Below are 18,508 nucleotides of genomic sequence, written 5' to 3' on the forward strand. Positions count from 1 at the left end.
TTGTCTCGTTTGTATAATTTATCACTAACAATTCTTCGTTTGATATGTATTTGTATATGACGGTGATTTCCTTCGATTTTTCAATTTTATCATTAGATACATTCAATCTTTTTTTATAACTATTTAAAAATTTGTATATACGTAAAGTTTTTTTCGGAATTTGTATAACATTTGTATAATGTAATTTGTATGATATAATTTGTATAACTGTTTAAAGTTTAGATATATATGTTTATAAAAATTTGTTATTTCAAGTTTTACGGATAAAAATAACTCAATTATTTTATATAAAATACACACGAATTGTACCGTCTTTCTAAATGAGATGATAGAGTTAGCTTAAACATAATACATCTCCTATGAATTTGGCTCGAATCCCGAGATTCTGCATTAACCGCAAACTTTCCCGCGCGTGTATATATATATACTATATCTGCTTTCTGTTTCCTTCATTAATTCATAACACACGGAGTGCAGAAAAAAGAAACAAGAAAATAAAGATTTCGTTGAACCGTTTTCTGGAAATGAGTAATAATTTGCCGGCGTCAACATTTTCAGAGCGTCGTTACAGGACAGAGCAATTGATAATGAATCTTCGTGAGAGTAGTATTCGCGAAGCTGTTCTTATTGAACTCAACAATTTCATCATAGAGCAGTCAACTGAAGCAATGCGCATGGATCTTGGATTTCACTTGTGGAACTCTGAACTTACACTCACCATACTTTTACAGGTAGCTATATCATCCAATTGATTCATTGTAACTTCACTACTCTTAATTGATTTATGGATCTAATTGATTTTAGGAAGTAGTAGCAGTGTACCCCAAGCTTTTAGACTCAACATTAGCAATGGCGGAATCTACTCGACTTTGTAATGCTCTTAATGCAATTCAGGTGAATATACTTTTCGGTTCTGTGTATCGCCACATAATTTTCATATAGCCTGTAAAGGCGATACTCTTCATGATATGTAACAAAATTAATCTTTTATGAGTGCAGTGTATGGCTTCTCACCCAAATGCAAGAATCGGGCTCCTCAAAGGTAGCAACAACAAATTGCTTATATTTTCAGTAGTTTATTCTTCTAATACTATTCTTTTTTATGCAGCAAACATACCATATTTTCTTTACCCATTTCTCCGAATCTCTGAAAATGTGATGAGGCCTCTGCAATTTGTGAAGCTTACCATCTTGAATCTTATTGCTGCCCTAGCAAAGGTGATAATGCATGAGTAAATTCCATCTATCTACATTCTAATAATACAAATCTCATTCCTCTCGGTATCTGACCCTAATACGATGTTCTGAATTCACTTTGTTGTGCAGTTCGATGAGTCATATGGGCAAGAAATTCTTCTTTTATTGCTAGACACACAAGTATTTTCTTTATGCCTGCTCTGCATCCATCATGGTGATCAACTGATACGGAAGGTTAGGCCTGCCTACAGTGACATGAGATTTATCATCCGAAATGCTTCTACTGTGATTAACTTTTATACATGTAGTTTATGTTTTGAATTCTAGAGTAAATTAAATGAGTTTACGAGAATGAAAGGCTACAACATCAAGAAAAAATTAAACCAGAGGAGGCAGGGCCTTCCTGAGGAAAAATAGGACTTTGTTTAGAATGGAAGAAATGGCCTGGTGATATGTTTAGTCTTGATATCATCCACGTCATAGTAACGTTTATTTTCATGATTCCGGTCCTCTCTCTTCTCTTCTTATTTGTTGTATAAGGAGTATATTTGAGTCGAAAATGGTCAAATACTCCGAGAGTTTTTACATCCATCTAGTTTTCTCATGTAATGTTCCAGAAGCTTGAGTCAATGTTGTCTTACACAGTGTAATTCATATGAAAGTGAGACCATGATAAGCAAACTTTTTGACTCTCTTTTTCAACCTTTTTTCTGAATTACTATGTTGCTTTCTGCTGATATGTCTGTGCAGGTTGCAACACTCATACTAATGAAAATCTTGATGCAAGAGAAAGGGCTAAAATATTGTTGTGCTCTCCCCGCTCGTTTTCTGTTAGTGATACAAGTCCTGCATCAACTGGTAGACACATTTGCTTCTGAAATCCCTAGTTCACAGCAGCTAAAAAATGTTGTTCAGTGCTACCTAAGTCTTTCGCGAGTAGCATGGGCAGGCGGGTAATTCTTTTTGGTCCCAGCTGCTATTATGGTTTCGTAGTGGTGAATTTGTCTCTAATTATCCACAACATAATTGTTTGATTTGATCTTTCCCTTCATGATACAGGGTATATGATGCAGTGAGAACCTATTTTCCACTACAGCTAATTGACTACAAGTTTGGCATCATTATTCGTGTGAGTCCATCGTCTTATTTCTTCCCACAAATACAACATCCCTCTAGCTAATTATGTACAAAACCAAAATATACTTTATGATATTAAGTAGTAGTAATTTTGTGTTTAATTTGCAGGACGATCCGGAGATTCCAATTATGCTGCATCAGTTAGAGTTGAATCTAACTCGTCAACCACCACAATAATTGCTAGTAGATACAGATAGCAAAAGTGTTGGGAAGGAATTCAAGTAACTAGTAGAAAGAGATACCATATATAGAGAATAATTTTGCAGCTTTACTATGTAATGATTTTGAATATGAACCTCTAACTAGTCTTACTGCTTGCTGAATGAACATTCTCCTTCTACTATTTTGCTGTAAGAAGTTCTTGTATAATCACATGTTACATAATTAATCTTTAAATTACTAATACCTGTATAATTTTAACCAGTGACAACCAAACGCTTGTCGAGTTTTTCATGATCACATGGAGTGTGTAAAAATTCATAGTTAAATGGTTCAGAAGATACACCTTCTACTGCATTGTCAATGTCGTTATCTATATCAGCTACAACATATTCTTCTATTCGGAGTGCACCACTGGGTTCCTTGGCACATCTTCATGTAAATTTTGGCGCACAAAGCTAATTCTCTGATCTTTATTCTTGTTCAGGAGGACCGACACTCTATTAAACTATACATAAAATCCCCCTTTTTATTTATACTTGAGGAAAGTTTTAATCTTAATTATTAGATTCTGAGTCATTAAGTTTGTTCAATTTCAAAGTCAATATCATTAAGATGTCAATTTAAGAATTTCTACAAAGATGACAGTTCACAGCTACTCAATCTACTTTCACCCACCACTCATAACCATAATTTCAATCACAACCATCACCACCAATGACTCACCCACTACTCATAACCATAATTTCAGTCACAATCATCACCACCTATGACAGTTCACCGCTACTCAATTTACTTTCACCCACCACTCATAACTATAATTTCAGTCACAACCATCACTACCGATGACTCACCCGCCACTCATAACCATAATTTCAGTCACAACCATCACCACCGATGACAGTTCACCGCTACTCAATTTACTTTCACCCACCACTCATAACCATAATTTCAGTCACAACCATCGCCACCATTTACAGTGGCCCGTCCGCCACCACTCATAACCATAATTTCAGTCACAACCATCACCACCATTCACAGTTAGGATTTTTATTAAGGAACAACCATCGCCACCGTTTACAGTGGCCCGTCCGCCACCACTCATAACCATAATTTCAGTCACAACCATCACCACCATTCACAGTTAGGATTTTTATTAAGGAGTGTCAATGGTTATAGTAAAAAAAAATATACCATGGCTTGAACACATGACCTCATGGAATGTTTGCAATCCCCTAACCAATAGGCTAAACCTTCAACTTGTTTCAAGAGATGCTAATTTATGTAATTATATTTACTAAACTAAAATTTAACCACTATATACACCGTAATTTCCCAACGAAGGGGTGTCGCTCGACACTCCTTGACCAAGGGTAGGTCCACCACTGACCGTTCATCCACAACCACCATCCTCAGCACAACTACAACTATCGCTATTGCTAATCACCAAAATCAATCGTCATCACCGTCAGTCATCATCATTTGCAATCATCTCCACCAACAATTATTAGATCCACTAATCACTATCAATAATTATCACCATTAATCAATAATATACATCACTAATCGTCATCATCATCAACCCCATTAGCTATCACTTTTTATTTTACTACTAATTATCTACCATCGCTATAATTAATCACTACTGTCACTCATTTATCATAAGATACTACTCATAACCATCATCATTAATCAATATTATCCCAAATCGACATACAAATTCACAATCACCATCATTAATCATCACCACCACCACCACCACCACCACCAATTGCCGTATAATTTTGTAAATTATTTTATTTATATAATGTTAAATTAATTTAATATTTTATTAGAACTTTATATTTAGTAATTTTTTAAACAAAGACGAAATTTATACAATTAGATCTTGAGAAAACAGAATGGAAGGCATGATATCGACTTGCTCTAGAATATTCTCAAGTGGCCTTTTCACAGTCAACAAACCTACACATACCACTAGAGCTCGAACACTCAGCCATCGTCTCTCCGGTTATCGCTTTCGGCTTCGTGCCATGGCTGACTCCGCTACTCCATTCAAGAAAGTTCAGATTCAAAGGGATGATACTGTAAGTATTATGGACCTAATAGTTGAGTGGATTTCGAGATTCACTTATTTCTTTTTCAATAAATCTTAATTAGCTTATGATTGAGGTGCTGTTGATTGATTTAGTGATGAGGGGACTGGAAATTAGAGGAATTATTTTTACTTGAATTGGATTAATGTGAATAGTGTATTGTGCAATAATCATTGAGAAGTGTTTATTTTGATTAGAAATTTGTTGTAATGAGTGAAAATTAGTTTAGGGTTTGCTGATTTAGATTCTGAAAAATGAAAGAATAATCATTTTTTCCTGTTTGGATAATTATTGGTTCTGGTTTAAACAAGCAATTAGTACATAGGATCTGTACTTCCGATTGCAACTAATTAGGGATTGAGGCATTGTTTGATTGATTAATCAATTTAATACCGTGTAATGGTGTTCAAGATGTCTTTTTGTTCAACCTGCTGTATATCATTGTCGTGTTAGAAGGCCTCAACTGGAGATGAGAGTTGTTTCTTAGCCTGACCAGCAGAATGGGAATCCTTACTTGATCCTCTTCTTACTGAATCTTTTAGTGATCTTATCAATGCAGACATTTGATGCCTATGTAATTGGAAAAGATGATGCCCCAGGAATCGTTGTGCTTCAGGAGTGGTGGGGTGTTGATTTTGAGATAAAAAACCATGCGGAGAAAATTTCTCAATTTGATTCTGGTTATAAGGCACTTATCCCCGAGTAAGACACCTTTTCTTACATGAATTTCCAGTTGATGAATGTCTGAGCTGCCATGATGTAGCTGATTGTTAATGTTTTATTTCTTTTTTCTCTTTTACTTTGTGATTTCAGTTTGTATCGTGGAAAAGTTGGCCTAGATGTTGCAGAAGCACAACATCTGATGGATGGTCTTGACTGGCAAGGGGCTGTCAAAGATATTCAGGCTTCAGTTAATTGGCTAAAGTCAAATGGATCCAAAAAGGTACTTGTGGTTTATACTACAGTCAGTTTCATCAACAAAGATGGTCCGACTTGAAGCTATTGGTGACACTCATTTAATTTCTCAGACATCAAATGCTGTTTATAGTTTAGAGTATTAAGTTTTACTAATTATATAGACTCCACTTAGAGACAGAAATCTTGTCTGAAGTAGCTGAATTATTGGTTAGGACTTAACATTGCTTGTCTGCATGTTTCTGAAAATGAAACAATTGGATAGGATTATAGTTCTCCTTTGTTGCAGAGAGTTGCTAGGTACATTGGTCTCTTAATTACATTATAAAAAATGACTGGTCTCTTTATTATTATGAGCGCTAGTTAACTGTGTGCTGGGAAGTTATCTAATTGCTCTTTCAATTTTAATTTAATCAGAAAGAGAATGGATATAAGTATTGTCAATTGATATGAGCTAATGTGAGTATGCTGAGGCTCTATCAGTAGAATTCGTGTACTAAATCTTCTGTTCAGATTATTCTTCTATATCTTTTTGATAACGGTTGTGTCCAAGCCAACTTGAGCACATCTCGAGTTCTCTATTAATTTATTGAGTACCTGCTACTTTCCACCAGTACATGTACCGGATATTTTTTTCTACAAAGGCTTAGGCATATGGAAAGAAATCACCTAGTATATTTTGTCTCTATTGGGATTTGAATCTTGGACTTCTAGGCCTTCCGTGCTTCCCCACCCTTTCCCAATTCATTAATCATTTCGCCACATCATCTTCTAATTCTAATGTCTCACGATCCTTAAACATTTACAAGGAAACATCCTAGTGTTGACTTCAAAAGCAAAGAAGAAGTGGCTTATTTGATCATATATTTTGGTGTTTGCCAATGGAACTTAATAACAATTGTTTCATTTTTTTGATGAAGTTGATTAATATTGTTGTTGTTATTGTTAATAACAATTATTTCTAGGTAAGCGGTTTTGGTGTTTCTGCAACATTGACTACAAATTTGTATATACATTCTCCTTTCGTTTAAAGTAAATTGTATCATTCCTTTTGCCTCATATAAAAAAATTGTGTCATTCGTTGTATGACCAATGTCAACATGATATCAAATAGTTTCATGGGAATATCTTGTTATCTTGTCGATAACAAGATATTTGCTAATTAAGCTCATTAGACTTGCTAGTAATTATCAAAATCACTATTTGGGATGTAAAATATGACAAGCTCAAGATACTTTAGTCATGGGATATTGTCTATTATAGGACATTCCATTCTTGTAACTATAGAACATGAAATGTCATTAGAGCATTGACTGTATGAAAAGTTGGAGGTTAGGGTGTCGTGAGACACAATATGTAGCTGTTTGAAGTAAAGGAGATTCCTTATGGAACTTTTGTAATTCCATAGTAAAGATATGCAATATGAGAAAATAAATAGTATAGTAGTATTAATGTCAAATGTCCGTATGCACTGATTTTAGTCATGATATGTTGTAAACCATACTTTTTTGTCCAAGTTCATTTTCTCACCATACATATAGCATTGTCTTGTTGATTTCCAACAAATTGCATACTCTATAGTAAGCAATGTGTGGATTTAATGCTTCAATTTGTTTAACCTCATTATACGCTTGATGATCTTTGTGTACATGATAGAGTTGTCAACATTGTTCAACTGATATTTTTCATAATAGAGCTTATGGGTTACAAATATGTGGTATTAGGTTGGAGTTACTGGATACTGCATGGGTGGTGCTCTTGCCATTGCAAGTTCTGTTTTGGTCCCAGAGGTTAATGCAGTTGTAGCCTTTTATGGGGTTCCTTCACCAGAGCTTGCTGATCCTGTTAATGCTAAGGCCCCTGTGCAAGCTCATTTTGGTGAAGATGATGCTTTTGTTGGGTTTTCAGATGTAAAGGTACATTTCCTTTGTGCTAGTTGGCTTCTGTATATGGATAATCCTATTTTCATGTCATGATCATGGAACATGGTTATGTTGGGTCATTGTGCTTTTTCAACTATTGGCACATTCCGCTTTCCTTGGCCCTATTTGGCTGGTGCTTTTATTATGTCCCATTTTGAATGAACATTTTAGTATCTGCAATTATTTGTGGGATATTGAAGGGGGTTGGCAACTAATGGTGTACTTCATCAAACAATGTATAGATATAGATTATTCTATGTTACTTAGATTCTTCAAAGTTCCTCGTTGCACCTGTGTCCATCCGATACGATCCAGGGTGGGTGTGGGATCTGCACTGAACTTGGTCAACGTAACTTGGGTGCTTTGACTACACTACAACCAATAAGTATAGATTGACTGGGTACTTGGTTTATTCTTAGGTTTATGGCACACACATATGTATATATATAAAGCTACAATCACTAGTCAAATTATTTACTTATATACGTTGTAAGTATATACAATTTTAATTATTGTATATATCAAACTATCTTTTGATTCAATGAACAACACTTGCATTTTGCTTAGTTTTTTTTTCTTTTCTTTTAGAGTGTGTTTTACTGATAATGTGTTTGTTTAGCGTAAGTGTTGACAGTAGTTGATCCTATTGACGACAAAATTGATTTTCTTGCAAGATCGATTTATGTTCACATACTGTTGACACTTAACTTTAATTTGGCGATGATCTGTTTGTTTAGGCTTTAGCATAAGTGCCAACACTAGTTGATTCTGTTAATAACAAAATTGATTTTGTTGCAAGATCAATTTGTATCCATCTAGTGTTTACACTTGTTTGGAACTAGATCTTGTTTGTTTTGTACTAGACTTTTGCTTAGTCGTTGGAATTATCTTGTAACAAAGTATAGTTGTTGTTTTGTACTAGACTTTTGTTTAGTTGTTTGAAGTAGTTTTGAATTAGTTTAGCATTAGTATCGTTTAGTTGTTGGAATTAGCTCAAATGTAGTATAATTAGTTTTTAGTTTGATCTATTATTTGAAATAATGTGGTTTAGTTGGTAGATTTAGTTGTTGGAATCGGTTTAGAACTAGTTTAGAATTAATGTGGTTTAGTTCTTGGAATTAGTTCAAAAAGAATTGAATTAACCTCTAGTTTGATTTATTATTTGAAATATGTGATTTAGTTGATGGATTTAGTTGTTGGAATTAGTTTAGAACAAGTTCAGAATTAATGTGGTTTGGTTGTTGGAATTAGGGGGTGTTTGGATTGATCTTTTTAAGAGGCTTATAAGTTAAAAGCCAAAAGTCATAAGTTGGGAACCCCCAACTTTGGACTTTTTTGGGTACTTTTTCAGCTTTAAAAAGTGCTTAAAAACAATTTTGTGTTTATCCAAACACTTCTAAAACTAAAAAAGTGCTTAAAAGCCAAATGTCGCTAAAAATAAGTCAATCCAAACTACTTAGATCAAATATAGTTTAATTAACCTCTAGTTTAATTTATTATTTGAAATAATGTGGTTTAGTTGGTGATCTATTTGTTGGAATATTTAGAATTAATGATGTTTGAAAATAGTAAAATCACAATTAATATTTAATTACTATATTTTGAAGTTTGAAATAATCATTATTGTTTGTGTAGATGGAACCTGATTGTAGTTGGATGTATAATAGAAATAATCTTGGTCGAGCAAGTATGATTGCGGAATTTGCATAAGGTGTAACTCGTTTTGTAAACCATGCAAAGTCAGTTGATCCTTTTTTAACTTCGGGATTGATTGGGCGTCCTTGTGTTAACTGTGAAAACGTCAAATATCAAACAACAAAGAATGTTTCTATGCATCTTATTTTCAAAGGATTTAAATTGGTTATACAGTTTAGACTAGTCATGGTGAAGTTGATAGTAACAATAGGTTTAATAACTTGAAAGTAGTAAATTATGGAACATAATTATGTTCAAGGTTCTCTAGAATGTCAGATATGGTTCATGATGTTTTTGAGATGTATTCCAATTTTGGACATGGAAAATGTAGAAGCTTCTCCCAAGGAAGAAACATAGTTTTTATGAACAATTGTATGATGCTAGTCATCCTTTATTCGATGAGAGTTTGCACTCTCAATTATCTGTTGCAATTAGATTGTTAAGTGTCAAATTTAATTGGAATGTTGCTCAACAAGCAATGGACTCTATAAAGACCGTATGAATGAATTAATTGATCTTGATATAGAGGTTCCTGATTCTTACTACAAGATAAAGAAATTGGTGTCTAAGTTAGGATTCTCTTCGATCAAAATTGATTGTTGTGACCTAGTGGTTTGGGCTTGGGACTTCCATGTTGGAGGTATCAAGTTCGAAACCCCTTGCCAGCCAAAGCAAGGGGTTTGCCTTCTGGGTCGAGCTCGTCGCAGCTTGCCTAGTGCGGGTTACCTCTCCTATGTTGTTTGCGAGCTATTGCATAGGATATGGGTTTTACCCTGTGCGCACCCAAAGGGTAGTGGTTGCGAGTTTCCCTTATCAAAAAAAAAATTTGATTGTTGTGAAAATGATTGCATATTCTACTTTAAGGAGGATGTCGAGTTGAAGTCTTGTGAGTTTTATGGACAACTTCACTATAAGCGTGATTCTAATGGAAAAAAATTACTATTAAGGCGATGCATTATTTACCTCTTATACCAAGATTGAAGAGGTTGTATGCATCAAATAGCTCTGCTCCCCATATGAGATGGCATCGTGAAGATAGAAGACCACATGGTGTCATGTATCATCCATCAGATGGAGAAACATGTAAGCATTTTGATAAAACTTATCCAAATTTCTCAAGGTGGAATGACCTGAGAGACCCTTGTACTTGGTTCCGTTTGTCAGTTGGATCCTCCTACTTATCATTTTGTCAACTGAACCCTTAAACTCACTAGAACGCAACATTTTAAACCCTTTTTTGACTACTAAGTGGTGTGTGTAATACAATCGCTCACAAGTGGATTTCCATATCATTTAAAAAGGCCATGAATAATTCAATTTTAGAAATATATATGGACTTGTTATACACATCTCAGATGGAAGATTATACGGTGTAATAAATATAGAACAACATGAATATGGTGTAGCCCCAACTGGAAAAGGGGTGAAACCATCTGCACACAAACTCAACCTAACATTTCTTGGTTTAGCTGCAAATTTGGATAAGTTTTATCAAATTGCTTCTGAGCCTCTCCATCTGATGGATGATACATGATACTAGGTGATCTTCTATTTTCATGGTGCCATCTCATATGTATAGTGGAACTATTTGATGCATTCAACTTCTTCAATCTTGGTACAAGAGGTAAATAATACATCGCCTTAGTAACAATTTTCTTTCCACTAGAGGGTGTCCACAAAACTCACATGTCTCTAGATCGACATTCTTCTTAAAGTAAAACATGCAACCATTTTTTACAACAATCAATTATGATTGAGGAGAGTCCTGACTTAGACACCAATCTCTTTGTGTTATAGTAAGAATAAAGAACCTCTATATCGAGGTCAATTAATTCATTCATAAGGTTTCAGTACATGGGTTATATTGGTTGTGATATAATACCAAGTTACCAAGTTCAAAAACAAAATTCATTCATAAGGTCTAATAGAGTCCATTGCTCCTTGAGTAACATTCCAATCAGATTTGATACTTAACAATCTAACTGCAATAGACAATTGAGAGTGAGGACTCTCGTCGGACAAAGGACAACTAGCGTCACACAATTGTTTATAAAAACTGTGTGCTTCTTCATTGGGAGTTTCTTCTACATTTTCCCCAAAATCGGAATGCATCCCTAAAGCATCATGAATCATATCTTGATTCGAGAACCTTGGACATAATTATGTTTCGTATATCTATTACTTCCACCAATAACATAGTTATTAAACCTATTGTTACTAGTCCAAACTGTATACCCTAATTTATACCCATTGAACAAAAGATGCTTAAAGATATCCTTTGATGTTTGATATCTCACGTTTTCACAGTTAATCAATCCTGGAGTTAAAGAAGAATCAAGTGTTTTTGCATGGTTTACAAAACGAGTGACACATGCAAATTCCGCAGTCATACTTGCTCGACAAAAAATGTTTTCTATCACATCCAACTATGATCAAGTTTCATCTCACAAACAATAATGATAATTTAAACTTTAAAATAGAGTAATTAAATACTAATTGTGATTTTACTAGTTCCAAACCACATTAATTCCAACAACTAAATCACCAACTAAACCACATTATTATTTCAAATAATAAATAACTAGAGGTGGATTAAACTATATTTTAACAAATTCCAACAACTAGACCACATTGTTTCAATTAATAAATTAAACCAGAGGTTAATTAAACTAATTTCAACAACTAAACCACATTAGTTCCAACAACTAAATCCACCAACTAATCCATATTATTTCAAATAATAAATCAAACTATTTTTATTTTTGATAAGGTAAAGGTTTATTGACTAAGTACCAAGAAGGTAACAAAACCAAAAGTTACAAAAGACTGCTGGGAATATCCATATAGTCAATTACTACATCACCCTAGCAGCTCCAAAAACTCCATATATTGATCTATATTATCAAGGAAACTACTTTTACACCACCAAAACAAATTATGTAAACACTTGTTTTAACTCTAGAAATATGGTCTTTTTGCCCATCAAAACAAGCTTTATTTCTTTCTAGCCAGATAGTCCAGAATATGCACAAAGATATAGTTCTCCAGATTTGCTTCAAAGCTTTATGTGTTCTTTGGTGCTGCCAATTCTCCAATAATTCCTTCACACGCTGAAGCATGATCCAAGAGATCCCGCAAATACGGAAGAAAAATTCTCAACATTGTCCAGCTATTCTGCAATGCAAAAGAAGGTGATTCACAGTCTTCAAATCTTCTTCACATAAGTAACATCTATTACTTAGTGCAAAACCCTTTTTCTGAAGATAATTGTGAGTAAGGCAAGCTCCCCATGCTGCAATCCAACCAAAACAAGCTACCTTTATAGGTGCTTTAGTTCTCCAAATCCCTTTCCATGGCCAACTAGTATCATAAAATCTTGTTTGCTTCATTAGAAGGCTATAACACTTTTTAACTGAAAAGGTTCCATCATTACTAGTTATCCATACTAGTGAATCCCCCTAACTCTGATCAATGTGGGTATAATCCAGTTGAAGGAGCAAGTGACAAAAGTCGTCGATTTCCCAATCGTTCAAATTCCTTCTAAAATTCATCTGCCATCCCGTGTTGGAATAAAAATCAGCCACAACTCCATCTTTGTTATTTCAACAGCTGAAAAAAATAAGAAATCCTTGTTTCAAGCACTCATCTCTCGTCCACAAGTCAGTCCAAAATCTAATTTTTGCTCCATTCCCCACCTCCAATTTGGTGAATTGTTGAAACTCGGTCCATAATTTATTATTATTATTATTATTTAATAATAAATCAAACTAGAGGTTAATTAAACTACATTTGAACTAATTACAACAACTTAACCACATAAATACTAAGCTTGTTCCAAACTAAACCAAAGTCTATTACAAAATAACAACTATAATTTGTTACAAACTAATTCAACAATTAAACTGAAGTCTAGTACAAAACAACAAGAACTAGTTCCAAACAAGTGTCAACACTATGTGACAAATCGATCTCGTAAGAAAATCAATTTTGTCATCAATAGGATCAACTAGTGTTGACACTTATGGTAAACAAACACATTATCACCAAATTAAAGTTAAGTGTCAACACTAGATGGACATAAATCGATCTTGCAATAAGATCAATTTTGTCATCAATAGGATCAACTAGTGTCGACACTTTATGCTAAATAAATACATTATTACTAAAGAATACTGAGAAAATCAAACAAACCCTAAGCACAATGCAAGTGTTGTTCATTGAATCAAAGATAGTCTAAAGTATACAATTTAAAATTGTATATATGGAAAAGGGCTTAAACTATCCGAAAAGGTTTAAATATACCCCTCATCCACCTATTTGGCTGAAAATACTCCTCACTCCACCTATTTGGTTCATTTTTACCCTTAAAACTAACAAACTTTTCTTAAATTAATTTACTAAGCAGGTTTTTACTTGCTGAAATTAAAATCCCACCTCACATGTATAGACATCTGGATATTGTGGATAATTTGGATAGAAATCTGGGTCATGGGGCAGGTCAAATAAAGGGGTGAAGGTGGGTCATCGACAACTTCAAGTCTAATTTGATTGTTGACTCTCACAATGAAATCATCAACTCTCGTGCACAATTCGTTGAGCTTTGCTTCTGCACCACCAAATTTGAACTCTTAGGGCCGGTTTGGAAAGCCACCATGGTAATTGGATTTGGTATAATTGGGTGTAATTACATTGTCTGTCCTGTTTGGTTGGATAGGCAATTACTTGGTCAACAGGTAATTGGTGTAACTAGCAGGGTTAATTACACTTTTCAATTCACAGGGAGAGGTTGTGAATTGCTGGTAATTACATGGATTACTTTTTAATTTCTTCTTTTTTATTTCTATTTTTATTTTTTTGTTTTAATTTTTTTTATTTCTATATTTTAAGTTCTTTTTTTATTTTTATTATTCTAAAAATTTCTAAAAGTTTATTTTTTATTTTATATTATTATATTCAATTTCCTTTTCATTCTCAACCTTCTTCACGTGATTCTATGAAATTTTTTCGTATTATCTATTTCTTTATGCCATGCTTATTTTCTCAATAGAATAATTTTATTAGTATTCTAATTTTTAAATTAAAATAGAATTTATTGTTAAGTAAGGTTATAGACTTACGTTTTTTTTTTTAAAATAAAAATAAATCATATTTATGCATGCTTTGTTGGAATTTGTGATAAGAGTATTATGATAAATTTTTTGTTTTGAATTTATTACTTATGTTATATTTTCAGTTTCATTTGTTTTAGTAATATTGAATTCACATTGCAAGTCATTTTTTAATTAGACTTGATAGATTATCTTTTTGTCAAACATTTTAATAACATATGACATTTTATTTATATATTAATCTTTTTATCAAACATGCATTTCACGACGTTCGTAGAAACTTTATACTTTTAGTTATTATGATCAATTCAATTGAAATATATTAATTTGAAAAAATATACATCAATTAGTTTTTCATAATATTAGTTAAAAACATATGTTTATTAATTAATATATTTTCAAAAAATAATATATATCTTAAATATTTAATATCATTTATAAAGTTTCTTATTTGTTTAGTCTAAATTTTAAATAATTAATTTTTATTTTTAAAATTTAATATAATTTTATGATTGCAATTGTGCATCCAAACAGAACATGTGTAATTACACTGAGGCATTCAAACAAGACATGTGTAATTACAGTGAGGCAAACAAACATGGCAGTGTAATTCCTAGACTGTGTAATTACTAGGCTGGTAATTACTACCCTAGTAATTACACCAATTCCAACTACCTGGTGGCTTTCCAAACAGACCCTTAAAATTTCTCTAATTCTTCGTTCTCTATAAAATTGTTGCTACAAGAATTACACTTTTCCTCCTCTTCTTCATCATATCAACAAAATTCCTTTTTTTACTCCAGCTCATATTTTAAATTTACACTAAAAGGTAAAAAAATAAGAATATTTTGATCTTGAAATCCTAATCTCTACAGCCAGAAAAATCGAGTTTTTTTCATAATTTTCCTGATCTGATGCATAGTTCTGTTTCAGTACAGTAGAGTAGAGGGTAAAAAAGAAAATTAGGATTTTGATATGAAGATCTTGGACTCTCCAACAAGTTTATGAAGTTTCTAACTAAGAAAATGCACTTAGAACTGAAAAATAGAGCACCCAATTTGAGAATAGAATCGAAGAGAAAGATTTCAAGAAAGCCGAATAAGGGGATTCCAATTGGGTCTGGGGTGGGATACCATGGGCAATTGGGTCATGGAGCGGGTTAAATGAAGGGGGTGGAGGTGGGGATTTAATTTCAGCAAATAGAAATTTGCCACATAATAAATAATAATAATAAAATTAATTTAATAAAATTCTGTTAGTTATAAGGGTAAAAATAGACCAAAAGGCGGAGAGGGGTATTTTTAGCCAAATAGGTGAATGATGGTATATTTACCTTTTCGGATAGTTTGAAGGGTATTTTTGGGCCTTTTTCTGTTGTATATATGCTCTTATTTGTTTTGTATTCCAATAGCAAATAGTATCTATAAATCATAAAGTTGAGGTATCCATCCAAGAAGGAAACATGGATAACCATTGAAATATGGTAGTATTTGTAAACCATAATATAACCATTGAAATATGGTTACATAAAGCAAACAAAGTTTTAGTTAAGAAATAAATAAGGCTTGCAAAATCTAATTGTTGACTAAGTACATACTTCTCATTAAAAAAAAAGTGATAAACCCAAGTTGCATACCTTTTCCATTTTCTACCCAAGTAAGATTTGTAATTAAAAATACAAGTTGGTCAATTCTCATTTTTTCTTTTTACACATCCCTTTGATATAACTAAATACAAGAGGTCTAGGTGTGGCATTAAGTTCTAACAGGTAAGACAACGTAGCACTATGACTACTAGCAAGGGCACCAAGACAATACACTCCTACCTACTAGCGTGGAAACAAACCTACCTACTAACCTTCTACCCTAACTCGCTTCCTCCATACCTTCCTATTTGAGGTAATGTCCTAGGTAAACCGCGACTGCGTCATGTCCTGTCTAATCTCACACACACACAAAAAAAAAAGAAAAAAAAAAGAAGAGAAAAATGAAAATTCAAATGAGGTTAAAGTAGATCAAATTAAGTTTTTGGGTTTAAGAATATTCGATATCCTCATTGGTTGATGAAATAAAGAAAAGGAATGATTGGGAAAATAGAAGCACACATCATAAGCAAATGAAAGAGTCTGTTGTGAACACGGCTGGCCAAGTTGTTGGGCTTGAGGCTAAACCACAAAGAGGCCCAAGAATTAGACAGCCCAATACTTGTTTTGTTGGGATCCAGGTTGAGTAGACTTTAAATGGTTGTCATCTGCGGTTTTTGGAGGATTATGCGTATTGTGAAGAAACTGTCTTTTCCTCTCATCTTCTTTCTAGAGTCTTAACTTCTCTTATCCCCATTCTTATCTCTATCTTTAGTTACTTGTTATTTCACTACTTCTCTTTGTAATTCAAGAGATGTTATTATAATTTGGTTATCAATGAATATAATGTTTATGTATCTGTATTGAGAAATCGGGTTTTTTTAAACAGCTATAGAGCAATGAATGTTGCATTGAGCATCACGAGTTTTCCTCTTGTAACGAACATGCATAATTTGGACATAATTATACCAACACATAGTCATGTGCATTGAGAGAAATTTAACCTATCTTTGTTATATGGTTTCTACTTTCTAGACTGGGAAAGCTCTAGAGGAAAAACTGAAAACAGCAGGAGTTCCACATGAGGTTTACTTCTATCCAAAGACTGGACATGCATTCATGAACAAGTCACCGGAGGGTGTTGAAAGGAGGCAAAAGATGGGGATGCCTGATGTAGAAGATGCTGCTGTGGAGCAAGCTTGGTCCCGCTTCCGTTCATGGATGAGTCGTTTCTTATCTGCCTAAGTTGTGTTGCTTGTTTTCTGATCCTATAATAGGTTGTAGCATGGTTACCATAATAATTTGATGTGTCTTGATGCTTCGGGATGTTCCCTTGAAGCTTGTGTTTGGCACTCGGTTCCTATGGTTCACATATAAACTGAATGTTCTGTAGATTGGACATATATGTGCTCGATAGGGATTTTAGAGTATCCCAAATTAGTGCACTTGGTTAATGTCCAGTAGCTTGCATTTGGCCGTTGGTCTGTCTTATCAGTGTGTGCAGAATAATTTTGCCATCGAGCTGCCCAACGCTTTCTCCATCTCCTTTCCTCTCCTTGTGATTCATCTTTGTTAAGTTAACTATATATGAAGACCGAGGCATTCCCTGTGTTATTGATGGCAGAACAACATATATACAGTATGAGGTAGAGAGGTTTTCAGCAGCCCTTGGCTCAAGAATTTTTTTTTGTAGAACAGTTTGAAAGAAATGCATAAGTAAAACACTATGATGAAAATAAAAGTATTAAAATAAAAAATAGTAAAAATACTCCAAGCCAAAAGAAGTAATAGGAATAAGATAATAGTAGAATACTAATAATGATAGGAATAAGTAGAAGAGAAGCTCAGCTGGTAAAGGCCTGGGACAAAGTCCTTCAGGTCGCCGGTTCGAGCCCCAGCAGGGCCACTGGAGGCATTACAAACCGGCCGTGTCTCCAGGGCCCCGTGGAACTAACCGTGGTGGACCCGCCTTGAAACAGCGGGACCCGGTGGGTATAGCTAGTCGGGTTCGCAAAGCGACGCCCGGAAACCACGGTAAAAAAAAAAAAAAAAAAAAAAAAGTAGAAGAGAAGCAAACAATGTGTCTGAGTCAGAATCATGGTTGGAAAAAAAAGAGAAATTACTAGTCCTCTATCTTAATTTTTTATCGTCGTATTTTTTTTAGAGTCATGTCCTTGATCCTAAAATATGATTTTAATAATTTAATACATAGTTAAATCAGAAATTACAGTTATTTGTAGCTTAGGCACATGTTTTGATACTTCATTTTAAAAGTATACTATTGAATCAAACTGTGTTTGTTACTTTAATTTATTTTTAACCCTGCCTTGGAAGCTCCCATTTTGCGGGTGATTTGAACTCACAATTTTAAGATTGAAGGAGTTTTTTTTTTTTTAAATAACCATGGTGTTTGAGCTAGCTTTTGGTCACCTCGATTAATTTTGCGGAATATTTGCCATCTCCGACTAGCAACAAGTAGTAGGTAACTTTGTCCACCAAGGCTAGGATAGATAGGAAAAATCACCTAATGTTTTTTATCTGCGCTGAAAATTGAACTTGAGATCTCATAATTCTCAACTATTTCATTGATCACTAGGTCATACATGTGGATGCCGAATGTGAAGGGTACTTACTGAGCAATCCTCTCTTGTATTGTTTTTGCTACCTTGTTAACAATAAAATCAATTTGCTGCAAAC

General features: G+C 33.8%; 2 protein-coding genes across 2 annotated transcripts; both read left to right on the forward strand.

Annotated features, from left to right (window-relative positions):
* Positions 1-524: 524 nt before the first annotated feature.
* LOC125831546 (uncharacterized) lies at positions 525-2,511 on the forward strand. The gene is made up of 8 exons (XM_049510710.1): positions 525-731; positions 805-894; positions 1,000-1,042; positions 1,109-1,218; positions 1,327-1,431; positions 1,948-2,150; positions 2,257-2,356; positions 2,446-2,511. The coding sequence occupies exons 1-8, from the start codon at positions 525-527 to the stop codon at positions 2,509-2,511; spliced, it is 924 nt and encodes a 307-aa protein (XP_049366667.1).
* Positions 2,512-4,357: 1,846 nt separating this feature from the next.
* Positions 4,358-17,203, forward strand: LOC125831184 (uncharacterized). The gene is made up of 5 exons (XM_049510372.1): positions 4,358-4,580; positions 5,149-5,291; positions 5,403-5,532; positions 7,229-7,420; positions 16,847-17,203. The coding sequence occupies exons 1-5, from the start codon at positions 4,395-4,397 to the stop codon at positions 17,054-17,056; spliced, it is 861 nt and encodes a 286-aa protein (XP_049366329.1). The 5' UTR covers positions 4,358-4,394; the 3' UTR covers positions 17,057-17,203.
* Positions 17,204-18,508: the final 1,305 nt, after the last annotated feature.

This window comes from Solanum verrucosum, unplaced genomic scaffold (genome assembly GCF_900185275.1).
Source record: "Solanum verrucosum unplaced genomic scaffold, falcon-dt-bn FXZP01000049.1, whole genome shotgun sequence".
Lineage (NCBI taxonomy): Eukaryota > Viridiplantae > Streptophyta > Magnoliopsida > Solanales > Solanaceae > Solanum > Solanum verrucosum.

What these genes read in the sequence shown, in the direction of transcription:
- LOC125831546 (XM_049510710.1), top strand. Translation starts at nt 525, where the DNA reads ATGAGTAATAATTTGCCGGCGTCAACATTTTCAGAGCGTCGTTACAGG. An exon ending in TTATTGCTGCCCTAGCAAAG is followed by an intron (nt 1,219 to 1,326) that starts GTGATAATGCAT and finishes TTTGTTGTGCAG; the next exon opens with TTCGATGAGTCATATGGGCA. An exon ending in GTGATCAACTGATACGGAAG is followed by an intron (nt 1,432 to 1,947) that starts GTTAGGCCTGCC and finishes ATGTCTGTGCAG; the next exon opens with GTTGCAACACTCATACTAAT.
- LOC125831184 (XM_049510372.1), top strand. Translation starts at nt 4,395, where the DNA reads ATGGAAGGCATGATATCGACTTGCTCTAGAATATTCTCAAGTGGCCTT. An exon ending in TATAAGGCACTTATCCCCGA is followed by an intron (nt 5,292 to 5,402) that starts GTAAGACACCTT and finishes TTGTGATTTCAG; the next exon opens with TTTGTATCGTGGAAAAGTTG. An exon ending in TTGGGTTTTCAGATGTAAAG is followed by an intron (nt 7,421 to 16,846) that starts GTACATTTCCTT and finishes TCTACTTTCTAG; the next exon opens with ACTGGGAAAGCTCTAGAGGA.